The sequence below is a fragment of the Oncorhynchus keta genome, chromosome 21 (genome assembly GCF_023373465.1).
Source record: "Oncorhynchus keta strain PuntledgeMale-10-30-2019 chromosome 21, Oket_V2, whole genome shotgun sequence".
Classification (NCBI taxonomy): domain Eukaryota; kingdom Metazoa; phylum Chordata; class Actinopteri; order Salmoniformes; family Salmonidae; genus Oncorhynchus; species Oncorhynchus keta.
The window spans coordinates 14,300,897-14,328,800 of NC_068441.1; the positions used below are offsets into that span (position 1 = coordinate 14,300,897).

The 27,904-nt window shown below is 45.5% G+C and overlaps 1 protein-coding gene across 9 annotated transcripts in view; it reads left to right on the forward strand.

Annotated features, from left to right (window-relative positions):
- The window catches only part of LOC118399852 (membrane-associated guanylate kinase, WW and PDZ domain-containing protein 1-like), a 207,453-nt gene extending 185,739 nt beyond the window's left edge, over positions 1 to 21,714 (forward strand). For 5 of the 9 annotated variants that reach the window (XM_052473356.1, XM_052473359.1, XM_052473361.1 and 2 more), the window contains 10 exons: positions 1 to 247; positions 4,784 to 4,875; positions 8,571 to 8,763; positions 9,723 to 10,028; positions 11,794 to 11,997; positions 14,596 to 14,689; positions 14,795 to 14,888; positions 15,508 to 15,651; positions 16,924 to 17,062; positions 19,924 to 21,714. In XM_052473356.1, the coding sequence (XP_052329316.1) occupies positions 1 to 247; positions 4,784 to 4,875; positions 8,571 to 8,763; positions 9,723 to 10,028; positions 11,794 to 11,997; positions 14,596 to 14,689; positions 14,795 to 14,888; positions 15,508 to 15,651; positions 16,924 to 17,062; positions 19,924 to 21,050 (2,640 nt within the window). In that variant the 3' untranslated portion in view covers positions 21,051 to 21,714. Of the gene's footprint in view, positions 248 to 4,783; positions 4,876 to 8,570; positions 8,764 to 9,722; positions 10,029 to 11,793; positions 11,998 to 14,595; positions 14,690 to 14,794; positions 14,889 to 15,507; positions 15,652 to 16,923; positions 17,063 to 18,628; positions 18,715 to 19,923 lie in introns of all 9 variants that reach the window. The other 4 variants (XM_052473364.1, XM_052473358.1, XM_052473357.1 and 1 more) reach the window with 4 other exon arrangements.
- The last annotated feature ends 6,190 nt before the right edge of the window (positions 21,715 to 27,904 follow it).

The following is a 27,904-nucleotide window of genomic DNA, read 5'->3' on the forward strand; positions in this document are numbered from 1 at the left end:
CAGTTAGCGAGGAAGGACAGTCAGAACAGTTCTGTGCACAGTGTGTCCAGCCACCAGAGTACCCACACTGACTCCCCTGTGCACCCATCCCTGGCCACCCCATTCAGCGAGAGCGCCGCCCCCCCACCCCCCTCCCAGCCCCTGCCCGGCCTGCCTCCCCAGGACCCTCAGGCAGACGGAACCATCCAGAGGAAACCGGACCCCTTCAAGATCTGGGCCCAGTCCAGGAGCATGTATGAAAGTAGGCGTAAGTATTTACTTTTGGTGTTGGCTCGGGTGCGCCCTCTGTCCTGTCGGGTTGGTATTGCAGTCCGGGGCTGGTGACCCAAGACATATTGCCTAATAGTATCCTGTCGTCTTTTGTATGTTGACCTAGAGTGGGTTAGGGGTGTGGACTGTTTGAAGCGCATTGTGGCAGTTGGAGGAAGAGCGATAACAACAGCCTCTAAGGAGAGTTGGTGATGCTAATCACACTCCTGATCCGTTTAACCTTGACCATGGGTGTTATTATCAGTAAATAGTGTGCTCTCTGGAACGGACTGTGCCAAGTTTACCTCTACGCTACTCTTTAGAACACAGCTCCAGAGAAATGTGTATATAATTTGCGGTTGTGGTGGCGGCTCCAATATTTCCCTGGTAGTCTGGTGAGGCTAACGGGTGCAAGTCTCCCCAATTAACAGGAATATCTCTCAACCGCTGTCAGTCGCCCTCTTGAGTATTGGAGAATCCAGAGTGTTCAAGGTCTAATCATTTCTCTGGTGCTCCTGCTTTCATCAAGGTTTCATTATTTAGAGGCCCTAAAGGGAGAGGAACTGGGTACGGTACCGACAAAGTTGGCTATCTCCTCAAGTGAGAGAGGATAGGGGAGAGCAATTCTAGAATTCTAAAGAAACAAGGAAGAAGAATAGGGGATTGTTTAGTCAACTCAGCCTTATTCAGCACATGTACATCCCTGTCCTGAGGAAATAGGACTTCATTACCATTGTGATGACATGTTTACCTGATATATTCTGAAATCAAAGCCTGGGAGAGCTGAGGCTGTAAACGCACCATTTGATGACCACCCTTTTCCAAACCTGAGCAATGCAGGTTGGATACGTTTTGAAGTCTTCCCATGCTTGATGTTTGCTCAGATGCCATTTTGGTGGTGCTAGCTGGATAGTGGATACTAGCCACTCTTTCTTCAGATCAGGAAGAGGAGATGGGAAGTTAATCTGCTTGTTCTCCAGAGTCAGTCTGAGCTGGGCAGATTGAATAATCTTTGTTTAGTATGGATCTGTTCCTAGCCAGTGGTTTAGAAGTTGAGCTGCTGTATTGATCTGATAAGCTGCCAAGTGCCTAGCTGGGGCCCTTGTGAACGAGAAGATTGAGACGGTTAGCCTGTGCCATGGCCATACCCTGAGTCCCAGTGTGGTAGAAAGAGGGCTAGCTCTACACTGTGAGCTCTTCTGTTGACTCTGGAACAGATTTCAGCCAAGCTGGCCTCTTGCCCTTCTCCTTCCCTCCCTGCTGGCTCTTAGTGGCTTTAGTTGTGGAGGTCTGTATAGTTACATGTTGTATCCCATGGGGGGGCTGAACGCATGGACACACACACAGACAGCTTCAGGCTGTTGCTTGGAACCGTGTTTTTCGGTGGTCTGCCCACCTCCAGTGCTACGTGACCCATGAGCTGTCAGTCGCTGCAGTGCACCGCTATGTAGCAGCTTGGTGCCTCCCTGACAGCTAGCTCCAGTACTGCCACCCTCTTCCTCTTCCCTCCTGCTCAGATCTCCTCGGCTAGGGGCTTCCTGACTGAGCCTGAGGAGCAGCACTGCTGAGGCCCTTCTCAGTAATACAGCACCAGGCTGGCATACTGGTGAGCTGGCTGAGTGCTAGGGAGAGACTTCCTGTCACCTACCTACAAAGTGAAGAAGGATTTTGTCTTGAAACACATCCGAAAGGATAGTATTCAAAGAGATCCTAAATATGGAAGTTTGATAAAGTTAGGTACTTAGGGGAATTTCACAGCCCTCTCCTCTCTTGCTTTGAATGGTGATTTGAAGGTATTTTGGGAATAGATCATTTTCTTTTGATGTAACAGTGCAGTAGAGTAGAGGCTGAGTGAGACAGTGGTGTTGTGTAGAGGCTACTGTAACAGTGCAGTAGAGTAGAGAGGCTGAGTGAGACAGTGGTGTGGTGTAGAGGCTACCGTAACAGTAGAGAGGCTGAGTGAGACAGTGGTGTGGTGTAGAGGCTACTGTAACAGTAGAGTAGAGAGGCTGAGTGAGACAGTGGTGTGGTGTAGAGGCTACCGTAACAGTAGAGTAGAGAGGCTGAGTGAGGCAGTGGTGTTGTGTAGAGGCTACTGTAACAGTGCAGTAGAGTAGAGAGGCTGAGTGAGACAGTGGTGTTGTGTAGAGGCTAGCGTAACAGTAGAGTAGAGAGGCTGAGTGAGACAGTGGTGTGGTGTAGAGGCTACCGTAACAGTAGAGTAGAGAGGCTGAGTGAGGCAGTGGTGTTGTGTAGAGGCTACTGTAACAGTGCAGTAGAGTAGAGAGGCTGAGTGAGGCAGTGGTGTTGTGTAGAGGCTACTGTAACAGTGCAGTAGAGTAGAGAGGCTGAGTGAGACAGTGGTGTGGTGTAGAGGCTACCGTAACAGTAGAGTAGAGAGGCTGAGTGAGGCAGTGGTGTTGTGTAGAGGCTACTGTAACAGTGCAGTAGAGTAGAGAGGCTGAGTGAGGCAGTGGTGTTGTGTAGAGGCTACTGTAACAGTGCAGTAGAGTAGAGAGGCTGAGTGAGGCAGTGGTGTTGTGTAGAGGCTACTGTAACAGTGCAGTAGAGTAGAGAGGCTGAGTGAGACAGTGGTGTGGTGTAGAGGCTACCGTAACAGTAGAGTAGAGAGGCTGAGTGAGACAGTGGTGTTGTGTAGAGGCTACCGTAACAGTAGAGTAGAGAGGCTGAGTGAGACAGTGGTGTGGTGTAGAGGCTACCGTAACAGTAGAGTAGAGAGGCTGAGTGAGACAGTGGTGTTGTGTAGAGGCTACCGTAACAGTAGAGTAGAGAGGCTGAGTGAGGCAGTGGTTTGGTGTAGAGGCTACCGTAACAGTGCAGTAGAGAGGCTGAGTGAGACAGTGGTGTGGTGTAGAGGCTACCGTAACAGTAGAGTAGAGAGGCTGAGTGAGACAGTGGTGTGGTGTAGAGGCTACCGTAACAGTAGAGTAGAGAGGCTGAGTGAGACAGTGTAGAGGCTACCGTAACAGTAGAGTAGAGAGGACAGTGTAACAGTGCAGTAGAGAGGCTGAGTGAGACAGTGGTGTGGTGTAGAGGCTACACCGTAACAGGTAGAGAGGCTGAGTGAGACTAGAGGCTACCGTAACAGTAGAGTAGAGAGGCTGAGTGAGACAGTGGTGTGGTGTAGAGGCTACCGTAACAGTAGAGTAGAGAGGCTGAGTGAGGCAGTGGTGTTGTGTAGAGGCTACCGTAACAGTGCAGTAGAGTAGAGAGGCTGAGTGAGACAGTGGTGTGGTGTAGAGGCTACCGTAACAGTAGAGTAGAGTAGAGTAGAGAGGCTGAGTGAGACAGTGGTGTGGTGTAGAGGCTACCGTAACAGTAGAGTAGAGTAGAGAGGCTGAGTGAGACAGTGGTGTGGTGTAGAGGCTACCGTAACAGTAGAGTAGAGAGGCTGAGTGAGGCAGTGGTGTTGTGTAGAGGCTACCGTAACAGTAGAGTAGAGAGGCTGAGTGAGACAGTGGTGTTGTGTAGAGGCTACCGTAACAGTAGAGTAGAGAGGCTGAGTGAGACAGTGGTGTGGTGTAGAAGCTACCGTAACAGTAGAGTAGAGAGGCTGAGTGAGGCAGTGGTGTTGTGTAGAGGCTACCGTAACAGTAGAGTAGAGAGGCTGAGTGAGGCAGTGGTGTTGTGTAGAGGCTACCGTAACAGTAGAGTAGAGAGGCTGAGTGAGGCAGTGGTGTTGTGTAGAGGCTACCGTAACAGTAGAGTAGAGAGGCTGAGTGAGGCAGTGGTGTTGTGTAGAGGCTACCGTAACAGTGCAGTAGAGTAGAGAGGCTGAGTGAGACAGTGGTGTGGTGTAGAGGCTACCGTAACAGTAGAGTAGAGAGGCTGAGTGAGACAGTGGTGTGGTGGCTACCGTAACAGTAGAGTAGAGAGGCTGAGTGAGACAGTGGTGTGGTGTAGAGGCTACTGTAACAGTAGAGTAGAGAGGCTGAGTGAGGCAGTGGTGTTGTGTAGAGGCTACTGTAACAGTGCAGTAGAGTAGAGAGGCTGAGTGAGGCAGTGGTGTGGTGTAGAGGCTACCGTAACAGTGCAGTAGAGTAGAGAGGCTGAGTGAGACAGTGGTGTGGTGTAGAGGCTACCGTAACAGTGCAGTAGAGTAGAGAGGCTGAGTGAGGCAGTGGTGTGGTGTAGAGGCTACCGTAACAGTGCAGTAGAGTAGAGAGGCTGAGTGAGACAGTGGTGTGGTGTAGAGGCTACCGTAACAGTGCAGTAGAGTAGAGAGGCTGAGTGAGACAGTGCTGTGGTGTAGACGCTACCGTAACAGTGCAGTAGAGTAGAGAGGCTGAGTGAGGCATGAACCACTGGCCTGATTCAGAAGGAACTGCAGGTGTGCTATGTGCTCATTAAAGCCATGAATGACATCATCAGCTCCCTCCCTCCATCTCCTCCAGTCCTCTGCCTCTGTTCTCCTCTGAAAGTAAAAGGGGGAGGAGGGGTTACAATGTGTGGGTTGTGATGTAATGATCCAGGATGTAGTGATCGATGCTGATGGATGGTTCTCTGGTTGCAGTGCCTGACTTCCAGGAGCAGGACATCTTCCTGTGGAGAAAGGACACGGGCTACGGGTTCCGGATCCTGGGAGGGAACGAGCCAGGAGAGCCGGTGAGTTGGAGGATTCAACCACACACTAACATCACTGCTCTGCATACAGTGCATTCTGAAAGTATTCAAGACTCCTTTACTTTTTTCACATGTTGTTACGTTACAGCCTTATTCTAAAATTGATTCTATTGTTTTATCCCCCTCATCGGTCTACATACAATACCCCATAATGACAAAGCAAAAACAGGTTTTCATACATTTTTGCAAATTATGTATAAAAAAATATATAAAAAAATGGAAATATCACATTTACATGAGTATTCAGACCCTTTACTCAGTTCTTAGGTATGACGCTACAGGTTTGGACTCATCTATATTTGGGGAGCTTCTCCCATTCTTCTCTGCAGATCCTCTCAAGCTCTGTCAGATTGGATGGGGAGCTTCGCTGCACAGCTATTTTCAGGTCTCCAGAGATGTTCGATCGGGTTCAAGTCTGGGCTCTGGCTGGGCCACTCAAGGACATTCAGAGACTTGTACCGAAGCCACTCCTGCATTGTCTTGGCTGTGTGATTAGGGTTGTTGTCCTGTTGGAAGGGGAACCTTCACCCCAGTCTGAGGTTCTGAGCGCTCTGGAGCAGGATTTCATCAAGGATCTCTCTGTACTTTGCTCCGTTCATCTTTCCCTTGATCCTAACTAGACTCCCAGTCCATGACGCTGAAAAACATAATGCTGCCACCACCATGCTTCACCGTAGGGATGATGTCTGGTTTCCTCCAGACGTGAAGCTTGGCATTCAGGCCAAAGAGCAACCTTGGTTTCATCAGACCAGAGAATCTTGTTTTTCATGGTCTGAGAGTCTTTAGGTGCCCTTTGGCAAACTCCAAGCGGGCTGTCATGTGGCTTTTACTGAGGAGTGGCTTCTGTCTGGCCACTCTACCATAAAGGCCTGATTGGTGGAGTGCTGCAGAGATGGTTGTCATTCTGGAAGGTTCTACTATCTCCACAGAGGAACTCTGAAGTTCTTTCAGAGTGACCATCGGTCACCTCCCTGACCAAGACCCTTCTCCCCCGATTGCTCAGTTTGGCTGGGCGGACAGCTCTAGGAAGAGTCTTGGTGGTTCCAATTGTTTTCCATTTAACCTCTAGCGTCGAGCAATCCCGTATCCGGGAGCGTAATTATACCCTCAAGCTCATTACCATAACGCAATGTTAACTATTCATGAAAATTGCAAATGAAATGAAATAAATATATTCACTCACAAGCTTAGCCTTTTGTTAACAACACTGTCATCTCAGATTTTCAAAATATGCTTTTCAACCATAGCTTCACAAGCATTTGTGTAAGAGTATTGATAGCTAGCATAGCATTAAGCCTAGCATTCAGCAAGCAACATTTTCACAAAAACAAGAAAAGCATTCAAATAAAATCATTTACCTTTGAAGAACTTCGGATGTTTTCAATGAGGAGACTCAGTTAGATAGCAAATGTTCATTTTCCAAAAATATTATTTGTGTAGGAGAAATCGCTCCGTTTTGTTCATCACGTTTGGCTAAGAAAAAAAATCAGAAAATGCAGTCTTTTCAACGCCAAACTTTTTACCAAATTAACTCCATAATATCGACAGAAACATGGGAAACGTTGTTTAGAATGAATCCTCAAGGTGTTTTTCACATATCTATTCGATGATAAATCATTCGTGGCAGCTGTGTTTCTCCTCGAAGCAAACAAAAAATACACGCAGCTGGAGATTACGCAATAATTGCAACGGAGGACACCAAGCAGCCACCTGGTAGATGTAGTCTCTTAAGGTCAATCTTCCAATGATTTGCTTACAAATACGTCACAATGCTGTCGACACCTTGGGGAAACGACAGAAAGTCTAAGCTCATTCGTGACAGCGCATTCAAAATCTGGGGCACTTCCTGTATGAAATTTAATCTTGGTTTCGTCTGTAGCATTAGTTCTGTGGCACTCACAGACAATATCTTTGCAGTTTTGGAAACGTCAGAGTGTTTTCTTTCCAACGCTGTCAATTATATGCATAGTCGAGCATCTTTTCGTGACAAAATATCTTGTTTAAAACGGGAACGATTTTTTTATCCATAAATTAAAAGAGCGCCCCCTATATCCAAGAAGTTAAGGAGGAGGAAGGCCACTGTGTTCTTGGGGACTTTCAATGCTGAATAACATTTTTAGTACACTTCAGTACACTTTAGTACATGTGCCTCGAAGCTCTACAGACAATTCCTTCGACCTCATGGCTTGGCTTTTGTTCTGACATGCACTGTCAGCTGTGGGACCTTATATAGACAGGTGTGTGCCTTTCCAAATCATGTCCAATCAATTGAATTTAACACAGGTGGACTCCAATCAAGTTGTAGAAACATCTCAAGGATGATCAATAGAAACAGGAGGCACCTGAGCTCAATTTCGAGTCTCATAACAAAGGGTCTGAATAATTATGTAAAGTTTATTTTCTTTAATATATATATAATTTTGCAAATATTTCTAAAAACCTGTTTTCGCTTTTTCATCATGGAGTATTGTGAGTAGATTGATGAGGGGGGGAAATAATTGAATCCATTTCAGAATAAGGCTGTAACGTAACAAAATGTGGAAAAGGGAAGTGCTCTGAACACTTTCCCAATGTACTGTATATCTATACACTCTCAATAGGTATTTTAAATTCAGTTGAAAAAGAATACACCTTTCAACAGATTCTAAGTACCTAGTTATTGGTCTTGGACATTTATTATGAGACTTCTCAGTTTATTATTACAAATATTTAGGATAGAGTTTTGTATATTTTTAGCGTCTTTGTGTGCCATATTTTCCTGTTTAATTGATGGTTGTAAACTCCTCTGTTGGAGCCAGATGAATCAACTACAGCAGCAGTGTCGGTCTGCGTGTGGTGATGGTTGAAGTCTCAGCTCGGTTCTGTTGCTTCACTTGCTCTTTCATCTCCTTGCTGCAGCCTCAATCAGAGAGAAGAATATCTATCCCCGACACTTTATTCCCCTTTTAAAGAGGCCAAGTTGTTTGTTCTTGTGAGCTGGTCTGTACAGCTTTTGAAGAAGGAAAATAATGACACACAAGAGATTTAGACCAGGCTGTGCAGCCAAGCGGCGAAAGAGGAGAGGAGACGTACTAGCCAGCTTTCTAACTGGACCCGGGGTGTTAGTGCTGCCAGAAAGTGTTGTACTAAAATGATCTTACCTAAGAGGTAGAATATTCTTCAACAAACTTTAATATCTCATGCTGATGTTCTATCACGGCGTGCTGTTGATTGATCAACAACCTCTTATGTCCTCTCCTTTTCTTTCATTTTCTCCCCTCCTCCCGCCGCCTCTTTTCCTCTCCCTCTCCTACCCTCTCCTCCCCCTCTCCTACCCTCTCCTCCCCCTCTCCTACCCTCTCCTCCCCCTCTCCTCCCCTCTCCTCTCCTACCCCTCTCCTCCCCCTCTCCTCTCCTCCCCCTCTACTCCCCTCTCCTACCCTCTTCTCTCCTCCCCCTGTCCTACCCTCTCCTCCCTCTCTCCTACCCTCTCCTACCCTCCCCCTCTCCTCCTCTCTCGTCCCCTCTACTCCCCTCTCCTCCCCTCTCCTACGCTCTCCTCTCCTCCCCTCTCCTCCACTCTCCTCCCCTCTCCTCCCCCTCTCCTACCCTCTCCTACCCTTTCCTCTCCTCCCCCTCTCCTACCCTCTCCTCCCCTCTCCTCCTCTCTCCTCTCCCTCTCCTCCCCCTCTCCCCAGATCTACATAGGGCACATAGTGAAGTACGGGGCAGCGGATGAGGACGGGCGCCTGCGTTCGGGGGATGAGCTCATCTGTGTGGACGGCACGGCGGTGGTGGGGAAGTCTCACCAGCTGGTGGTACAGCTGATGCAGCAGGCCGCCAAGCAGGGCCACGTCAACCTCACCGTGCGACGGAAGACGGGCTACGGTGGTAAGGGAACACAGCAGCTAGTTAAACATGGACACTAAATTTCACTTAGATACTCTTATCCAGAGTGATCGCATTCAAATAACAGCTACATGATATGAGCATCAGAAGTGATTTGTGTGACCTTGTCTTTCAACAGCAAGAGATGGAGAGAAATCTGTGGTAGCAGTGTTGGCTTTAATCAGACACTGTAATTTGATAGGTTGTCTGCCAGTCATTTTACCAGTAATTCTGTCTTCTCTGCACATTGCTTAATGATCATGGTAGAATCTTATGTAGAACAGAATTCGATAATCTGTCTCAGAATGTTCCTAGTTCAAATATAGCACAATCAGCAGATGAGCAGCAGTCTGTGCAGTAGTACAATCAACAGCAGTCTATGCAGAAACATCAGAGCAAGCCACTGCTCCAGGCTCCATGTTTTTTTTCCATCGGAGCAGTGAAGGACCCGAGGACAGGGCTGCTATTTGAAGGGTCGCTCCGCTGCTCTTCAAAAGTCCATGGGTGTGTGGGGAAACATTTATCAGAGGCCCTCAACGCGCCCAGCCTGGCTCTGCCTTTCAGCAGGATAAATACAGTTCCTTAAACGTGATGAAGAGGGTCCCTTCCCCCGCTCCCGCCACGCGCCAGTCTGCCTGTCAGCCACTGATGAGAGCGTCCAGACCGAGGGCATGATGGTTGTCAGAGGGATGAAGCCTCAATGCCAGGAAACCTTCCGTTGTGATGCAATCCATATCTTTAGATGTTGTTGGGAGGAATAGATGAAAGTGTGGCTGTTAGAGCAGCTCCCTGTAGACCTGCTTCCTGCTACCAGTGTGATCATTACACCAGGCTGAGTGGGTAGAGAGGAGGGTAGAGAGGAGCACCGGTGTCAATGTTGATTAGCAAAATATTTTATTTAGTGTTTCTTTTAGTGTTATGAGCTGTGTTGCTGTAAAGTACCTGTGTCAATTCCTCCTCAGGGTCTAAAGGGGAGGGCGAGGTGCCCCCGTCCCCAGCCTCGTCCCACCACAGCAGCACACAGGCCCCCTCCCTGACAGAGGAGAAGCGGACCCCCCAGGGCAGCCAGAACTCCCTCAACACGGTCAGCTCCGGCAGTGGCTCCACCAGTGGCATCGGCAGCGGGGGGGGCGGGGGGGGCTCGGGGAGCACCGTGGTCAACACTGCCCTGCAGCCCTACGATGTGGAGATCCGCCGCGGGGAGAACGAGGGCTTTGGATTTGTGATTGTCTCTTCTGTGTCCCGACCAGAGTCTGGCACCACCTTTGGTAACACCAGTCTTCTCTAACTTTCTGTACTTAAATATAGGTACAGTAGCACATATGCATGTACTGTACATACACACACACACACACACACACACACACACACACGGTTCCTCTCAATATACAGTAGAACATATCTTTTTTGTAACTAATCACTCTTTGACTACTGGGTACTGTCCCTCTACTTCTATGCAAATGAGTTTGTTAATAGCCCATATTTCTGGTGAATAGCTTTCATCCCCATTCTTCCATCTTCTAGCGCGTGGTGTTCCTCTTCTATTTTCTTTCATTTTGTCAAGCAGAGACACTGAAACCCAAAGAACTGGAATATTTATACTATCTTTCATAATTGATCACAAGTAAGAGCATGTTGCATAATATCCTGTATAATTCAGATGCTCTTACTTACATTTAAATGGCTCCGATGAGCTGATTGCAGCAGTTTGAATGATTAGTTAATAAGGGGAAGAGTGTTGTGATATTGTAAGTGGGATCATTTGTAGATGGGATAGACCCTGTCCCACTGTCCTCCCGCTCTGCTTGTCCCTCAGCATGCCCCGTTGTCTGCTCTGGTGTCTTTCGCTGTGGTGTGTATTCTGCCTGTAACTGCGACAGAGAGATCTCGCTGCCACGCTCCATACCTACCTGACCAGTCCTCAGGTTGTCTCTCTGGGTTGGGTGTGCTGAAACACTGCTTAACGTAACTCTCGCTGGGCGTCAAACGATCAGGCAAAGCACATCTTCATGTACTGAAGTGGAAGGCGTTGGCAAGTTTGTACCATTTTGTTTATCTTCCAGGCTTCATATCAAAGAGGAGCACATTGGTTATTGATTAATAGTGTAGAGACATTACATTTGATCTGTATGGATCCCAATTACTCTGACACCGATATATCTATCCATCCTCTCTTAGCTCGTTAAACAAACTGATCCTTCTGCGGTGAAACCAACAAAGCTTCTAGTTTGTTCACAACTCAATGAGTTGAGCTCCACAGATTTGTTCTTGACTGGAGTTACTGACAGCAGAGGCAGGAAACAGACTTGATTTAGTCTTTGTAGTTCCATGAATGAAGAAGAGGAAGAGAGATGGAGAGGGATGGAGATGGAGATATGTGTTATATTTCTCTCTAATGATTGAGAGGCATTCTCTAGTAGGGTAGAAGCCTTTGTGCCGCTGAGGATTGTGGGTAGGAGAAGACCCGAGGGCCCTTGGCAGAGAAGTTGTCTGTGTTGTCTGTACGTTTGTAATCTAGGCTGCAGCTGCAGGTGTCTGTCTCATCAGAGCTGAAGGTTGACATAGTTTCCTCATTATTAGGTTTCAGCTGTACAAGGGATGTCAGGAGAGATTCACTAATGCAAATAGAAGACCGTGTCCTTTGGAGCAGCACTAGTACATACTGTTGACAGAGAGAGATGGTCAGTGACACCTTGAGTATTTAGTATGGAGTCCTAATTCATTTGAATGCAGTACATATAGACTATGTAAAGGCATTTTTCATTCAACATTCCCTCTCACTTGACCAATGCTTTCCACTTCTCACGGGCAGATTCAGGCACAGTCTGTTGGCACTTGGCCTCGTGCCTTTGGTGAATTAACCCTTAACCTTCTGTCTTCCTTTCTCTCTCTTCTCCTCTTCTTCCTCTGTCCCTATTTCTTCTTATTCTCTCTCTCTCTCTCTCTCTCTCTCTCTCTCTCTCTTTTCAAACGATACCCCAACCACCAACAATGTCACATCACACACACTATGAATCACACAAACGCAAAAAGCTGGAAATGCATGTGTGGCCATGCCCCACAAAATAGGTCGTATTATTGAGGGGAGCCCTGCGGACCGCTGTGGGAAGCTGAAGGTGGGAGACCGTATCCTGGCCGTCAACGGCTGCTCCATCACCAACAAGTCCCACTCGGACATCGTCAACCTGATTAAGGAGGCCGGGAACACCGTCACGCTAAGGATCATTCCTGGAGACGGTAAGACAGAACCCTGTTTCTGGAGGGCCTGTATGTTTTCTTTTCAACCCTAATCTAGAACAACTAATTGTACTAATTAGCTGGTTGGTTATAATTGGGGTTGGGGTGACAATCTACAGGAGGGTTACAGTAGCTCTCCAGGAACAGGGTTGGGCAGATCTAGACCTAAGACTGTAGATTTCAGCAGCTGGGATCAACCTGCGTCATTGGAATGTTTGTGCACTGCATCAGTTATGTCAACTTTTATTGTATTGGAATGTACAGCATACACCTTTTGCTAGAAGAAAGCCTATCTCAGTACATCACCGTCACAGCGTTTGTACATTTCCAGTGTTCTAGTTAGTCTGATCACCCCCGCAATGTTGACGGAGCTGCTTCTCTTGGATGGGAGGGAACTTTCTAGTGCAGTCGTGCATTTCACATTCTCCTGAAACATTCTAGAGTAATTCAGCTGTCAGAGGCTGTAACGGTGTGTGTGTTTGCGTCTTTCTTGGGGCTAAGAGCTCTTGTTACACTGCACTGACAGATCACCCTGGCATGCTGTTTGATTCAGTGAGAGATGCAGGGAGAACGCCAGTGTAAACACTAGTCTTTGTCAACCTGCATGTTGGCGAAATTGTCCATGTTGCTGCTGTTTGGACTGTTTACGGTTGAAAGCCTTTTTCTGAAGAGACATGATTATACTGAGCCACAATTGTTTTGAGAAAGTGAGAAAGGCTGGGAAGGGGGTGGGGAGGGAGGGAGGGAGGAAGGGAAAGCGCAATGGAGAGAGGAAAGTGGGAGAGAAGGAGTACGGGATGAGAGATGCAGAGATTGAGGGAGGAAAAGAGAGGGAGGGCATGTGTGAGGATGGAACCTCGGCTGCAGGCAGTTGACACCAGGGGTTGGAACCAAAATTATTTATCAATCATTTCGTTCTGAACCGAACCACATATTTTGTTGTTCTGTTCCACTGTTCTGACCAGAAAAATAAAGTTCTGAACCAGTTCAACCCCCAAAAAGTACTGGGTTACATCGTTCCTTTTTTATCCTGTGATATCAACAGTTTACACTGAGCTCATTAAATTACTTTACCAATCAGTGTGGATAGATCAGGTAAGCTAGTTGTTTACATGAGTAATGGACAGACAAGTGTAGCCTATGGCACAAGATGTGACTGAAATTGTACGGGCGGGGAGAGAGCGAGAGAGGGTTGAGGAGCAGGAATCAATCGCTGGGCATCTTGTTATGACATGCATTATCTGAATTAGATCCACAGAATTATACCTAGGAGCGGCTTCCATGAAGGAACTTCGAGAATCTTTTGAGCTAGCTAACTAACAAGCTTGAGCTAGTAAGTGAACACGCTTGTGTGTGCAGAGCAGCATCAGAATTAAAAACACGTTTTACCTTTTTTGTAGTTAATAAATCCAATGTTAAACTTGATAACTAGGTCTCCCCAGCAATGTGACTACCCAGCTGGCTGGAATTAAACCCACTTGGCCCGACCTCAGCTCGGCCTCCACCTTGATTGGCTGGTCGGCCCAATGTCTCCTGGGTCGTGGGCAGAATGGAGAGTTAAGCCAATGGGATCCAAGAGGACTAGTGTGGGAGTGATGGATACATGAAACTAGAGTTGAGCACAGCCGGTGGGGCTGGGATTAGTTTAGGGGTAGTTATTAGAAACAAATGAGGGGGGTGTTTGGAATGAGGAGAAGGTGGTGCGGTTATTATGTGTTTATTTAAGGGTTACGGTCAAGAATGCGTCATTGATTACACAAATGATGCCATATGATGTGATTAGATGAAAGCCATGAGTATAGATAGCACTTCCTCCGGTCCAGGCTTCCGTATATCCCTGTTTGAATAAATTCTATATAGAAAATGTAATGGCCCTGCTACTCTCTCTATAGCTATCGGTGTTCCGGCATCAGCCAACCGTCAGCCGTTCCTTTGAAATGAATGAAAGCTGTTTCACTGCTCGTGTTGCGCTCGGGTTGCGTCACTTCCAATGGCAGCGTCCATATGCTTAAGAATCTGTGAGATTCAATTCTTGATGGCTGTCGCGGTCATTCGCTCTATCTTGTGAATAGAAATAATGAGAAATAAAGTTCATTTTGGTTGCATATGACCTCGACTATACACAACTGGTTATTTCACTAAGATTTATGAAGTCAAGAAGCTACTAATGCTAGCTAGCTAGCTACATTAAATAGCTAGGTTCACAATGTAAACAAAAGCAACTTGTGTAATTAGAGGATCATTAAGTAAAACGACTAGCAGCAATTTAATGAGTACTTGTGAAAAACTGGACCAAAGCTATCGGACTTACGCATAATGAATGAATATGGTACTGTACAGTAGGGGAAAATAGAATAAAGTTGTTCTCAAAACTACACACCCTGTGTAGCAGGTAGAACGTCACATTTACACAACGCTGATGGCAAAGCAACGCAATGCTTATTGTGGAGCTGAAGTGTTAGAATGGCTTATGAAGGGTAGTGCAGATGCTCTTGGTAAATTTTTCTCCCTTTATATTTTGCATGGTTCAGTCTTCGGGCCCCTGACTCTCATGCTCTATTTCTCTCTCCTTCTCTCGCTCCCTCTCTCTCTCATCAGAGTCCTCTAATGCATCACTGCTGACCAACGCTGAGAAGATCGCCACTATAACAACTACTCACACAGCCCAACAACAGGCTACACCTGAGCCCAGGTGAGAGGGATTCTGTGATACATGTTAAGCAATTAGGTCCTACATACATGTATGTCTATTAGCAAAGATTTTTTAACCAATATTTTGTCATCTTTCTCATTCCAGAAACAACACCAAACCAAAACAGGAGTCCTCTTTTGAGTTCAAATCCCCCCAGGCCCCTCCTCCCCCCGCCCCAACAACACAACCTCCAGCCCAGGTAAGGATCTGTGCAGCGTTGCCAAGGCCCGCCTGTCTCCAACTGGCAAGCCTGCAGTCCGAATTTGTATTATTATTATTTTTAATTCGACATATGACTGTAAAAACACCAGGAAATCATGATTTTAACCTTCTTGCGGTCAATTTGCAGTCTACAAATTATTCATAGTTATGTTCCAGCCCCCTGACCATCCCCTCAAGTACAAAATCAGCCTGTGGCTGAATCTAGTTGATGATCCCTGCCCTACAGCAATGTGTTCCCTCTAAGTGTTTGTCACGCTAGGGAGATGCTTTATTCTGATATCATATTGATTAGTTCCTGAACAGAGCAGGGAGGGAGGGTGTTGAGTCTGTGTCCTTGGCAGTGCCCTTGTAGTGTCTGTGGCTCTGTGTGCCCTCTCTGCCTGCCTCAAACCACCCCATAGTCCAATCCATCTATTATTCATTTCACCCACCACCACTCTCGAACTCCGATCAAGTAGGTGTGACTTTCCTTAAGGTGGCATTCGTCCCCACACTGAAATACGAGCCATCCGCAGACAGACGCACACTGGCAAGTCTAGCCACCGTTGAATCACCAGTCTGACATTGCCGTGTGTATGTGTGTGTTTTTTCCTCAGGATGCTGGCTTCTACTCGGTGGACCTGGAGAGAGAGAACAAAGGTTTTGGGTTCAGCCTGAGAGGAGGTCATGAGTACAACATGGACCTGTATGTGCTGAGATTAGCCGAGGATGGAGCAGCTGTACGCAATGGCAAGATGAAGGTATGTATGACCCCCATAGAACTCTAAAGTTGATGCATCATATTTATTCCACTCATATAGTTTACCATTCCCCTGAGTCCTACATGATTAATTGATTTCCTTTATTATTTGTGAGTATGTGATGTATGTAAATAACATTGAATGTTAGCAAGGGCATCTGTCAGGGAGGTGTGTGTGTCACTGTTCTGAGCAGGGCTTGTTAGATGAGGTATGAATAGGCCCAGGTTCTGTGAGGCGGAGAGAGATGTCAGTAGGAGACCCATTTCTGTACAAGTGGAATTCCCCCGACGGAGAGAACACTGACAGATAACTTGAGGCGCAGAGGGAAGAAAAGAGAATTAGAACAGCATTCTCCCTTTTTCTGTCTCTGCCTGCATGAGGCAAACCTACAGTTCTTTCACACAATTTATTTTCCTTTTGTACCATTGTGGATTTATAGAAAGTATGCCTTCACAGCAGTCAGAGTAGTTGTTCTTTATGTTTTAACTACACTCTAACCTTTCTCCCTCTTGCACTTCTTATGTTCCCCACTGTCGGCTTTTTCCTACGTTTTGTTCCCTCCTGCCTTTTTTCCTACATTTTGTTCCCTCCTGCCTTTTTTCCTCCCCTGTTCACCCCCTCTGCCCTTCTCTCCTCCTCCCCTTGTCCCTTTCCTCCCCTGTTCACCCCCTCTGCCCTTCTCTCCTCCTCCCCTTGTCCCTTTCCTCCCCTGTTCACCCCTCTGCCCTACTCTCCTCCTCCCATTGTCCCTTTCCTCCCCTGTTCACCCCCTCTGCCCTTCTCTCCTCCTCCCCTTGTCCCTTTCCTCCCCTGTTCACCCCCTCTGCCCTTCTCTCCTCCTCCCCTTGTCCCTTTCCTCCCCTGTTCACCCCCTCTGCCCTTCTCTCCTCCTCCCCTTGTCCCTTTCCTCCCCTGTTCACCCCCTCTGCCCTTCTCTCCTCCTCCCCTTGTCCCTTTCCTCCCCTGTTCACCCCCTCTGCCCTTCTCTCCTCCTCCCCTTGTCCCTTTCCTCCCCTGTTCACCCCCTCTGCCCTTCTCTCCTCCTCCCCTTGTCCCTTTCCTCCCCTGTTCACCCCCTCTGCCCTTCTCTCCTCCTCCCCTTGTCCCTTTCCTCCCCTGTTCAACCCCTCTGCCCTTCTCTCCTCCTCCCCTTGTCCCTTTCCTCCCCTGTTCACCCCCTCTGCCCTTAACACTCTGTCCCCATCTTTGTCTCACCCCACTACCTTCCACTCTTCTCCTCTCCCTCCTCCAATGTCTCCCTCTCTCCTTCAGGTGGGAGATGAGATCTTGGAGATAAACGGTGAGAGCACCAAGGGCATGAAGCACGCCCGCGCCATCGAACTGATTAAAAACGGCGGTCGCCGTGCCCGCCTAGTCCTCAAACGGGGCGACGGCTCGGTGCCTGAATATGGTGGGTCAATCTACGAAAACATTCCCTTTTCCCCCGTCTTCACCCCCTGAGCGCACACACACACTCCCCGTGGGGGAGGGGCGGGTTATGTATACGAGAGGACGCCTGTCTCCTCTCCTGTCCTGCTATGTCCTGTGCTGTGCTCTGGGCCTTCCACTGACTTCCACTGTCCACTGGGTGTGTCTGGTTTTGCTCCCTTCGGGTCTGGGTCAACCGCTGTCACCTTTTAACCTTCTGCTGTGTGTCACTGAGCGGGGCTCGGCTTGGGGAGCAGGGCTTTCTGGGACGCCCCAAGGATGATAGTGGTATATGTAACCCCTTGGGGAAAAGAGGGTCCCATGGAAAGAAAGAAAAACAATGAAAGAACTTTGAGGAGAGAAAAAAAATCTAAAAAGATGAGTGTTTCTAAATGTGGATATACAGTATGTTTATTGAGTCCTCGCTGAAGTATATTTTTAGTGTAAAAAGAAAGAAAAATAACTTGATCTATTGCATCCCGTGTTAAACTGGGAAATGCTCTGTGGTTGGATTGCATCTCCAAGCTTGAATATGGCGTAATGAACATATTTATGGTATTTATTGAAGGTGAATGTAAGCTACTGAGTTTAGGACTTCAAGACTGTCTTGAAATGAGAGCATTCTAATACTTTCTACCATTTCATCGGGAAATTCACATTACTTTGTTTGATATATTCACAAATCCATGGATTTATTCTCACCTACTGTGTAACTGTCATTGGAAAACTGTGATTCTGGAGACTCCGCTCATTCCTGACAATTCAACTCAATTCACCTCCACCTCTACAGACATTTTTGTAACTAAAAAAAAAAACATTTTTACAAGTATTTTTGTTCATGTACAGAGCCATGAATCAGCCCACATATTAATCTCGAAAGTATATTGCTGTATGAAGTTGTCGAATTTTAAATCCAAATGTTTATTTTATTTTTGTCAATTTTCCATAATATTTATGGTATATTTCATTTTAATTGTATTGATCTGTTAATTGATAGTCACAATTCATCTTATAGTATTTTTGATTTTGGAAAATGTTGTCCTTTTATTCATGTATTTTGTTGCTCTGAGAATATGCTGTCTTTCCTGCACCAATAAGACATCTCTGTGAGGTTGTATATTATACTTATTTTTTTGCGCTTTTAGTTTCCACTCTTTGTCACTTATTTTCTGTTGGCAATGTAAACGGCTTCATACTGTGTCGTGTGTGTGCATCTCGCTGTCACTATGGTGTGTGTGTGTGTGCGTGCGTGCGTGCGTGCGTGCGTGCGTGCGTGCGTGCGGTCACTATGCGTGCGTGCTGTCACTATGGAGTTGGTGTCATGTGTGTGCTCGGTTCCAGAACTTTTCACTCAAGGATGGGATTTTTCTGGACTGTCTCTTTCTCTGAATGATTAAATGTTCAAATAAACACCTTTTCCATTGAAAAATAAACAGACAATAATTCTTATTTCTTCTGCCTAATGTTTTAGTAATCTAAACCCTTTGCCTCTTTTTCTCTTTTTTTCTCTACCTTTCCTTTTGTTTCGCTGGGCTCTTCCTTCCTTCAGAGATGGTTGCTCCCCATCTCACCGCATGTATGAGATCCTCTAATGACAAGCTGGGAGATCCTAGTTCCTACCAAAATCAGACCATGGTTTGTAGCTGTCCTCTCCATCTCTCTCCTCCGGTCTCGCTCTCTCTCTCTCTCTCTCGCTGTGTGCTGTGGCCTCAACTCACCCGTACCGTGCCTCTGCTCTCCATGCATAAGAATCCATTCACCCAGAATGCATTGCCAATACCGCCGCCGCTGTTGTCATGCTGAGCAGTAGGAATGGATTCATACATCCCACCTTTCTCATTCAACCTCTGGGCATGGCGTGTTCACTGCGGACGTGGCGTCTCCAACATATCCGTTTGATTCATGTCACATTGGTTTGGTGATAGTGGTTGTTGGATATTGGTAAAGTTTTTGTCTTTTCTAGACATTTACTCAACCAATCAATCCCTCCTCTACTGCTGTTTCTCTCTTCTCTTCAAGCTATTTACTATTTAGTTGTCTAGTTAGTATCTGTGGTTAGTCCGTTAATGACCGTAGCATTGGAGATAAAACTAGATCCAAGTAGAGTTACTAAGACTTTTAGAAGCTGTCTTGTGACACTTTGATTACCATCCATGTGGTTTATTCAAAGATCGGGTGAGGTGGTTAGAGTCCGGTAAGAACCAATAGCACCGCAGTCACGTAATGACGATCAATAGTCTCTTATCTCATTGATTAGTCCCTAAAACCATTTCGTACACCTCCTTTATCCAGGGTGCTGAGCCAACTCCCTGCATTCTTTATGGAGTCCAATCTGTGAAACTCATTTACAACCACAATGTTGTTTCCGAAACCAATCACGCTCATACATTATTTACATCATTACTCAATTCAAAAACTCATCTTGGTTTTGTTAGCTGCATTAAATATTGATCTCACATCGACGGCATCGCCTGAGCATGAACGAGTCATGTCAAACTATCTCAATCAGCATCAACACCATGCAGCACGCAGCATTTTAACCAACCGTTGGTCCCCTTCAGCTCATTTAAGCCGGACTGTTCCACCAGTCCTCGTATAGTACATTGCTGCTTTTGGCTCATACATAGCAATACTAATAACACCATCAGCTGTGGCTGTGCATCCAAATGGAGAATTGATCTAGCTGTGTTTGTTTGCTGACATTAACATTAGAATTGGCAGTGTTACAAATAATGTTAGCAGCCTGGTTATTGGTCACAATAGTTGATCTAGTCTAGTCAGGGAGTCTGTGAGAGCAATGTGTTTCATCCAGCAACCTGTGTTGTATGTCATGTTCTATTCCAGACCCCAGCATCGACGGTGCCGGCACAGCCGCAGGGGTACAAAACGCTTCGGAAGTGAGCACCCTGCCCTACAACAATTCACCATCGGACACGAATGCACCAGTCCCTCACAAACCATCACGGAGCAAGAACAAGAAGGGCCACCACCATTCCAAACACCGATCCCCGGAAAAGAAGAGCCAGGGAGGGGCGTCTGGGGAGACGAGGGCCTCCAAGCAGTCCAAGAAAAAAGTTGACAAGAGCCAGAGGTCTGGCGGGGATATCCACAGCACTCACCACCGAGGACACCACTCCCCAAATAAGGGCCGTAGCCGGGCCCGCAGCGCAGAGAACACCCTAGACAGTAGACATGGCCAAAGGCACCACAACACCCACCGCTCTCCCTACAGGTCCACTCACCGCAATCGGTCCCCCTATGGCCACCGGTCCCCCTACCGCTCCCCTCACCGCTCACACCACCACTCCCCCACCCGCTACCGCCGTACCCAATCCTCAGACCCCTCCCGGCAGCCCTCCCTAGACAGACAGCGAAACAGAGAGCCAGAGAGGCCCAACGGGAAGAAGGCACCAGTGCTGAGGAAGCCTCCTGGCCCTGTGCCCAGCCCCTTCCTGGATGAGAGCCTCCTACAGGAGCCCCCAGCCCTGGACCGGCTCAACAGGGAGGTTACGCGACTGAGGGAGTCCAGAGAGGAGCATCTGTTTGGGGAGGACAGCCTTCTGCTGAGGGCCTCCAACCTGGAGCGTGACTACAGAGGAGACAGCCTGTTATCTGCTGCTGCCCGTGGCCAGAGAGGGGAGATCCTTCCCAGGGTCCACACCCCTGAGTCAGACAGCGCCTACAAGAGGTACAGCTCACTGCTGAGGGGCCGCTCGCCTGAGAGGGTGGAGAGAGAGCCGCGCTACGCCCCCAGGCATGAGTCCCCAGACCACCACCATAGAACCCGTAGCCTGGGCCGAGACATTTCACCTGTCCGAAGCTTCAGAGAACCGGAGGAGGAGGAAGCGGCAGCACCCAGACTGAAGGAGTATTACAACACACTTAAGTCTAATGCCAGCCGTGCTTCCAAAGCTCTCCCGGAGCCCAAGCGGAAGGCCCATAAAGATGGCACCAAAGACCTGAGCATCTGATGGGTCATCTGCTGTAACACAACCAGCCTCCCCTCCGACCTCCCCACAGCAACACAGTTCCCCCTCACCACTCAGCTCTACTCTTCACACAGCAGAACACACCTGGACCTTGGATGAACCAAATGTATTGATTATATGACATTCCTGCTTTCCTACTAGACAGTGATTCCAAAACCTATCAACTTTTTCTGTTTGTTGGATTTTTTGGGGGTCGTTAGTTGGTTAAGCATTGTATATTTATCAGAATTTTGCAGAAAATGTAAAACCGAAAAAAACAATGATGTGCCTAACAGTTATTTTAATGAGTGTATTTTTCTTTTGTCTTTGTTTGATATGAGATGAGTGTTTTCTCAGCCGAAAGTGGTATGTACTTTTCCACTGAGCCCAAGGAGGTAGGCATTACACAGCCCCAGTGACTAGTGCCACTGACACAGATGCTGTGCATGTCTTTACGGTTTCAATGTCTTCTCTTTTCTTTCTCTCCCCCAGTGCCACTGTTTTTAGACATTTGACCAGACTATAGCACAAGCCTGCATTTGTTTGTATATTTTTGGACAGTGTGCAGTATGTGTACATTCAGAGGTGATCATTTTAAACAAATGAAGGGGAGGATAAAGTTGAACTATGATGATGATGTTAAAATTAAAATAATATATCAAACATATCTACTGTTTTTGGTATTATTATTGTATTAGAATGAATCAGTGGAAATGTGGAACATTTAGATGTGAGTCTTGCATCTTATTACTACTTCAAGACTTTACCAATATGTAATGTGGCCGATATCCCAAGAGATCACAAAATGGTAGAGTAGGAAATATAATACTTAAAAATTTTACCAATATGTAATGTGGCCGATATCCCAAGAGATCACAAAATGGTAGAGTAGGAAATATAATACTTCAAAACTTTACCAATATGTAATGTGGCCGATATCCCAAGAGATCACAAAATGGTAGAGTAGGAAATATAATACTTCAAAACTTTACCAATATGTAATGTGGCCGATATCCCAAGAGATCACAAAATGGTAGAGTAGGAAATATAATACTTCAAAACAAAGTAAAGTGTTGTTCATTTGGATCGGTCTGTTTTATAAACCAGTTCTGTTCTTCAAATGAGAGAGGAAGAAAGCTGTGTCCTCAGATGTCAAGACGATGACAGGAGCCAGTGGATGGGGACACCAAGGTCATGTTCTCATACTCCCAGACCACAGACAGAAAGTGATGCAGACAGAGGCCACTCTGAGGCTTTCCCTTAATGAACCTATCAGCTGTCAGCTTCAGGGCGGGCAGGTTGACGATGGAATGATGTTAGATAGATAGAACTTATTGAAAACGTATTCATGGCCTGGTGCATAAAGTTGTCTCATAATGAAAGCGTCTATTTTGAAGATGTGCTTAGATAAGCCTTAGAATATTGGCTGAATTGAAAAATAATTTCAGTCAATTTTCCTTTTACTTGTTAATAACTAGGCTTAATGTGGGTCTGTTTAACTACATGGCAAGATACAGAAGGAACATGCCAGTTTCTTATAATAACCTGTAAAAAATATTGTCACTTTGATGCTTAAAAAGCATATCTATGTACCATGACAGTATTCAATCAGATAATTGCACCCACACAGCCTCTGTCATTAATCACTATTAATACAATATTTTTTGCCAATTTGTGCATATTTGGATATTTAGAGTTCATATAATATTCACAACATTGCTCAAATGTAAGGATATTCAATTGCCTGCTTAGCCTGAAGGCACTTAGAGATTTGGTTACGGAAATATAATAATGAGTGTGTAGTGAATTTGTGATGAAATGATCACATTTTTCAGAGGCCTCCAGCTAGTCCTGTAAACCTGTTTATTGGGACACACATTCACACCGGTGGGCTCCAGATAGAATGTCCAACTGTTGAAGTTGAGTTGTGGAATGTCTCTGTGCGGACAACAGTATTCTCTAATATTAATGATGTCATCAGTGTGTGAAGTTCCTGCAGCTTCTGAAGGTCTCCTCTCATTAGTAAATAGGGCTTTACTGCATGTTAACACCACTGATCAATGTTTAAAGATTCAATGTATGTTTTTGTCAAGCCAAATATAACGATCTGTCTAGGTTGATGGTGATATGATGAGTCGACCAACCAAAATATGGTACTTTACTGTTTCCCATTTATACAAAAATGGAAATAAAATATTGATAAACGGGGCCTAGCAAATCAAACTGTATTTGTCACATGCGCCGAATACAAGTGTAGACCTTACCGTGAAATGCGTACTTACAAGCCCTTAGCCGACCGCGTAGTTCGAGAAGAGTTAAGAAAAAAATTATACAAATTAACACAATACATTAACAAGAACGAGGCTACAGTTGAAGTCGGAAGTTTACATACACTTAGGTTGGAGTCATTAAAACTTGTTTTTCAACCACTACACACATTTCTTGTTAACAAACTGTCGTTTTGGCAAGTCGGTTAGGACATCTACTTTGTGCATGACACAAGTCATCTCTCCAACAATTGTTTACAGACAGATTATTTCACTTATAATTAACTTTGTCACAATTCCAGTGGGTCAGAAGATTACATACACTAAGTTGACTGTGCCTTTAAACAGCTTGGAAAATGACAGAAAATTATGTCATGGCTTTAGAAGCTTCTGATAGGCTAATTGACATAATTTGAGTCAATTGGAGGTGTACCTGTGGATGTATTTCAAGGCCTACCTTCAAACTCAGTACCTCTTTGTTTGACATCATGGGAAAATCCAAAGAAATCAGCCAAGAAAAATTGTAGACCTCCACAAGTCTGGTTCATTCATGGGAGCAATTTCCAAATGCCTGAAGGTACCACGTTCATCTGTACAAACAATAGTACGCAAGTACAAACACCATGGGACCACACAGCCATCATACCGCTCAAGAAGGAGACGCGTTCAGTCTCCTAGAGATGAACGTACTTTGGTACGAAAAGTGCAAATCAATCCCAGAATAACAGCAAAGGACCTTGTGAAGATGCTGGAGGAAACGGGTACAAAAGTATCTATATCCACAGTAAAACAAGTTCTATATCAGCATAACCTGAAAGGCTACTCAGCAAGGAAGAAGCCACTACTCCAGAACCGCCATAAAAAAGCCAGACCGGTTTGCAACTGCACATGGGGACAAAGATCATACTTTTTGGAGAAATGTCCTCTGGTCTGATGAAACAAAAATAGAACTGTTTGGCCATAATGACCATTGTTATGTTTGGAGGAAAAAGGGGGATGCTTGCAAGCCGAAAACACCATCCCAACAGTGATGCATGGAGGTGGCAGCATCATGTTGTGGGGGTGCTTTGTTGCAGGAAGGACTGGTGCACTTCACAAAATAGATGGCATCATGAGGCTGGAAAATTAGGTGGATATATTGATGCAACATTTCAAGACATCAGCCAGGAAAATCTTGGTTGCAAATGGGTCTTCTAAATGCACAATGACTCCAAGCATGCTTACAAAGTTATGGCTTAAGGACAACAAAGTCAAGTTATTGGAGTGGCCATCACAATGCCCTGACCTCAATCATATAGAAAATTTGTGGGCAGAACTGAAAAGGCGTGTGCGAGCAAGGAGGCCTACAAACCTGACTCCGTTACACCAGCTCTGTCAGGAGGAATGGGCCAGAATTCACCCAACTTATTGTGGGAAGCATGTGGAAGGCTACCCAAAACGTTTGATCCAAGTTAAACTATTTAAAGGCAATGCTACCAAATACTGATTGAGTGTATGTAAACTTCTGACCCACTGGGAATGTGATGAAAGAAATAAAAGCTGAAATAAATAATTCTCTCTACTATTATTCTGACATTTCACATTCTTAAAATAAAGTGGTGATCCTACCTGACCTAAGACAGGGATTTGTTTACTAGGGTTAAATGTCAGGAATTGTGAACAACTGAGTTTAAATGTACTTGGCTAAGGTGTATGTAAACTTTCGACATCAACTGTGTATACAGGTGGTACCGGTATCGAGTCCATGTGCGGGAGTACAGGTTAGTCACTATGCATTAATGAACATGGATATAAAATCTAAATCGATTTCATTCTACATACAGGTTTTGATGCAGTTTTGTTTCCGAATTTATAATTTTCTGTGTTAATGTAATTTTTTACAATTAACAAAATGTCATATTTCTCCCAGCTATATATTACAATGATTCGTAATGTCAGGTAGCACATTGAGGTCAATGTGAGTTTTTTTAGCCAGCTGAAATGAATAGAGACACAAGGATGCCTACAGCACATGAGCAATTCTTCCAATTAACAGTGAAGGAGCAATTCTTCCCATAGCAGAAAGGAAGAGGCAAAGCAAGAGGGTTTATTTTGCCATAAATCTATCCACTTAAAGCATGTGATGAGTTTTTGTTTGGGGGGGGCAATGAGAGAGCTGAATTTAGTTGAGAAAATGAATTGCTATTTTGATACGTGACGCTTTGATATAAAATAACATTTGTAATGCTTAGGATGTTGCTAGTGTACTGATATAAATGTGATGCACGTGACATCCCAGCAACTTTGAGAAAAGAGTTGTCCCTGTTGAAACTTGAGACAGTCTATGCATAGCTTCTCACTCTATTGAATACAGTCAGTCGGTTGATGTCAACAAACCTCATCAATATTCAAAATAGTGTTCAAATAACGGGGTGTATCCACCAATCCAAAGAAAGGAGTAGGTGGGAGCTTGCAAGCCCACCATTCTGCTCTGTGGACAATGAATCCCATTGTTCGAGCGGGCACACAAGCATCTTGTCTTTATATCCATTATCTATGCTCATATGGTGAAGGAGCAATTCTTCCCATAGCCAGTGAAGGGGAATCAGGACCTAAATAATGGATCCAATCCAGTCTCCAGCTCCACAACACTCTTCCCTCTCTCACTCCCTGAGCCTTCATCAAATATAGAATCAGAGCAATGAATGGGGACAATTCATCATGGATGAGGAAGAGGAGGAAATGAAATCTGTAATAACGACACCGCAGCAACAGCCCAGAATCAGATTCAGGGCTCCAGCTCGGGGGCTCAGTGACCTTACCGCCTCTCTCTCTATCCTGTCGCCATGGAAACACACGGATGGTTCCGTCCTGTCAACCTGACTGGAGCAAAGATGACAGCCATGTTCTGTTTAAGGCAGACATGCAGGCATTTTTTGGACAAAATAATTCAGTAGATTTTTGGCCAAGTGGAGGCCTGTGGGTGTGTGGGTTTATATTTAGATTTGATTTGACTGTGTGTGTGTGTTACTTTCATGCCAATAGTAATTTGTAACATGTTACACCGGTAAGTCTGCAGGCAAGGGGAAATGTCAAAGGGATAGATAGACACATTGTTGCCTTGTCAGGTTAATGCCTTGAATACTTCTACATTACTGTCCTGTCTTCATCTAAATTCTTCTTCAGATCTGATATCTTTGCACTTGACCCCAAAAAAAACATATGGGTCAGATGGTTTAGACCCTTTCTTCTTTTAAGGTTGCTGCCCCTATCATTGCCAAGCCCATGTCCAACCTTTTTAACATGTCTCTCCTTTCTGTGGAGGTTCCAATTGCTTGGAAGGCAGCCACGGTTGGTCCTCTATTTAAAGGGGGAGATCAAGCTGATCCTAACTGTAATAGGTCTATTTCTATCTTGCCCTGATTATCAAAAGTGTTGGAAAAACATGTAAATAATCAACTGACTAGCTTTCTTGATGTATATAGTATTTTCTTGGGTATGCAATCGGGTTTCCGCTCAGGTTATGGATGTGTAACTGCAACCTTAACGGATCTCAATGATGTCACCATTGCCCTTGATTCTCAGAAATATTGTGCTGCTATTTTTATTGACTTGGCCAAAGCTTTTGATACAGTAGACCATTCCATTCTTGTGGGCCTGCTAAGGAGTATTGGTGTCTGAGGGGCCTTTGGGCTGGTTTGCTAACTACCTCTCTGAAGGAGTGCAGTGTCTCAGCCACTGCCTGTCACCAAGGGAGTACCCCAAGGCTCAATCCTAGGCCCCACGCTCTTCTCAGTTTACATCAACAACATAGCTCAGGCAGTAGGAAGCTCTCTCATCCATTTATATGCAGATGATACAGTCTTATACTCAGCTGCCCCCCGCCCAGATGTTGTTTTAAATGCTCTACAACAAAGCTTTCTTAGGGTCCAAAAAGCTTTCTCTGAACACCTTCAAAACAAAGGTCATGTGGTTTGGTAAGAAGAATGCCCCTCCCACATGTATTTTTACTACCTCTGAGGGTTTAGAGCTTCAGGTAGTCACCTCATACAAGTACTTGGGAGTATGGCTAGACGGTGCACTGTCCTTTTCTCAGCACATATCAAAGCTGCAGGCTAAAGTTAAATCTAGACTTGGTTTCCTCTATTGTAATCATTCCTCTTTCACCCCAGCTGCTAAACTAACCCTGATTCAGATGACCATCCTACCCATGCCAGAATACAGAGATTTTAAGATAAAATGTTAATTCAGATTTTTTTCCCCACATCCATTAAGTAGACTAAAATATCCTTAAACTTTGTTTTAGCTTTCAATATGTTTTATTTTATTTTATAAATAATTTCACTGCTTTGCACTGTTTTTGTCCTGTCTCACACCGACTTTTGACATTCTGCTATGTATTACACTTAAAGTGAAATCGGGTGCATTTTAAAAAAGAGTCAAATAAATGGAAACTATATACAGTGCCTTGCGAAAGTATTCGGCCCCCTTGAACTTTGCGACCTTTTGCCACATTTCGGGCTTCAAACATAAAGATATAAAACTGTATTTTTTGTGAAGAATCAACAACAAGTGGGACACAATCATGAAGTGGAATGACATTTATTGGAT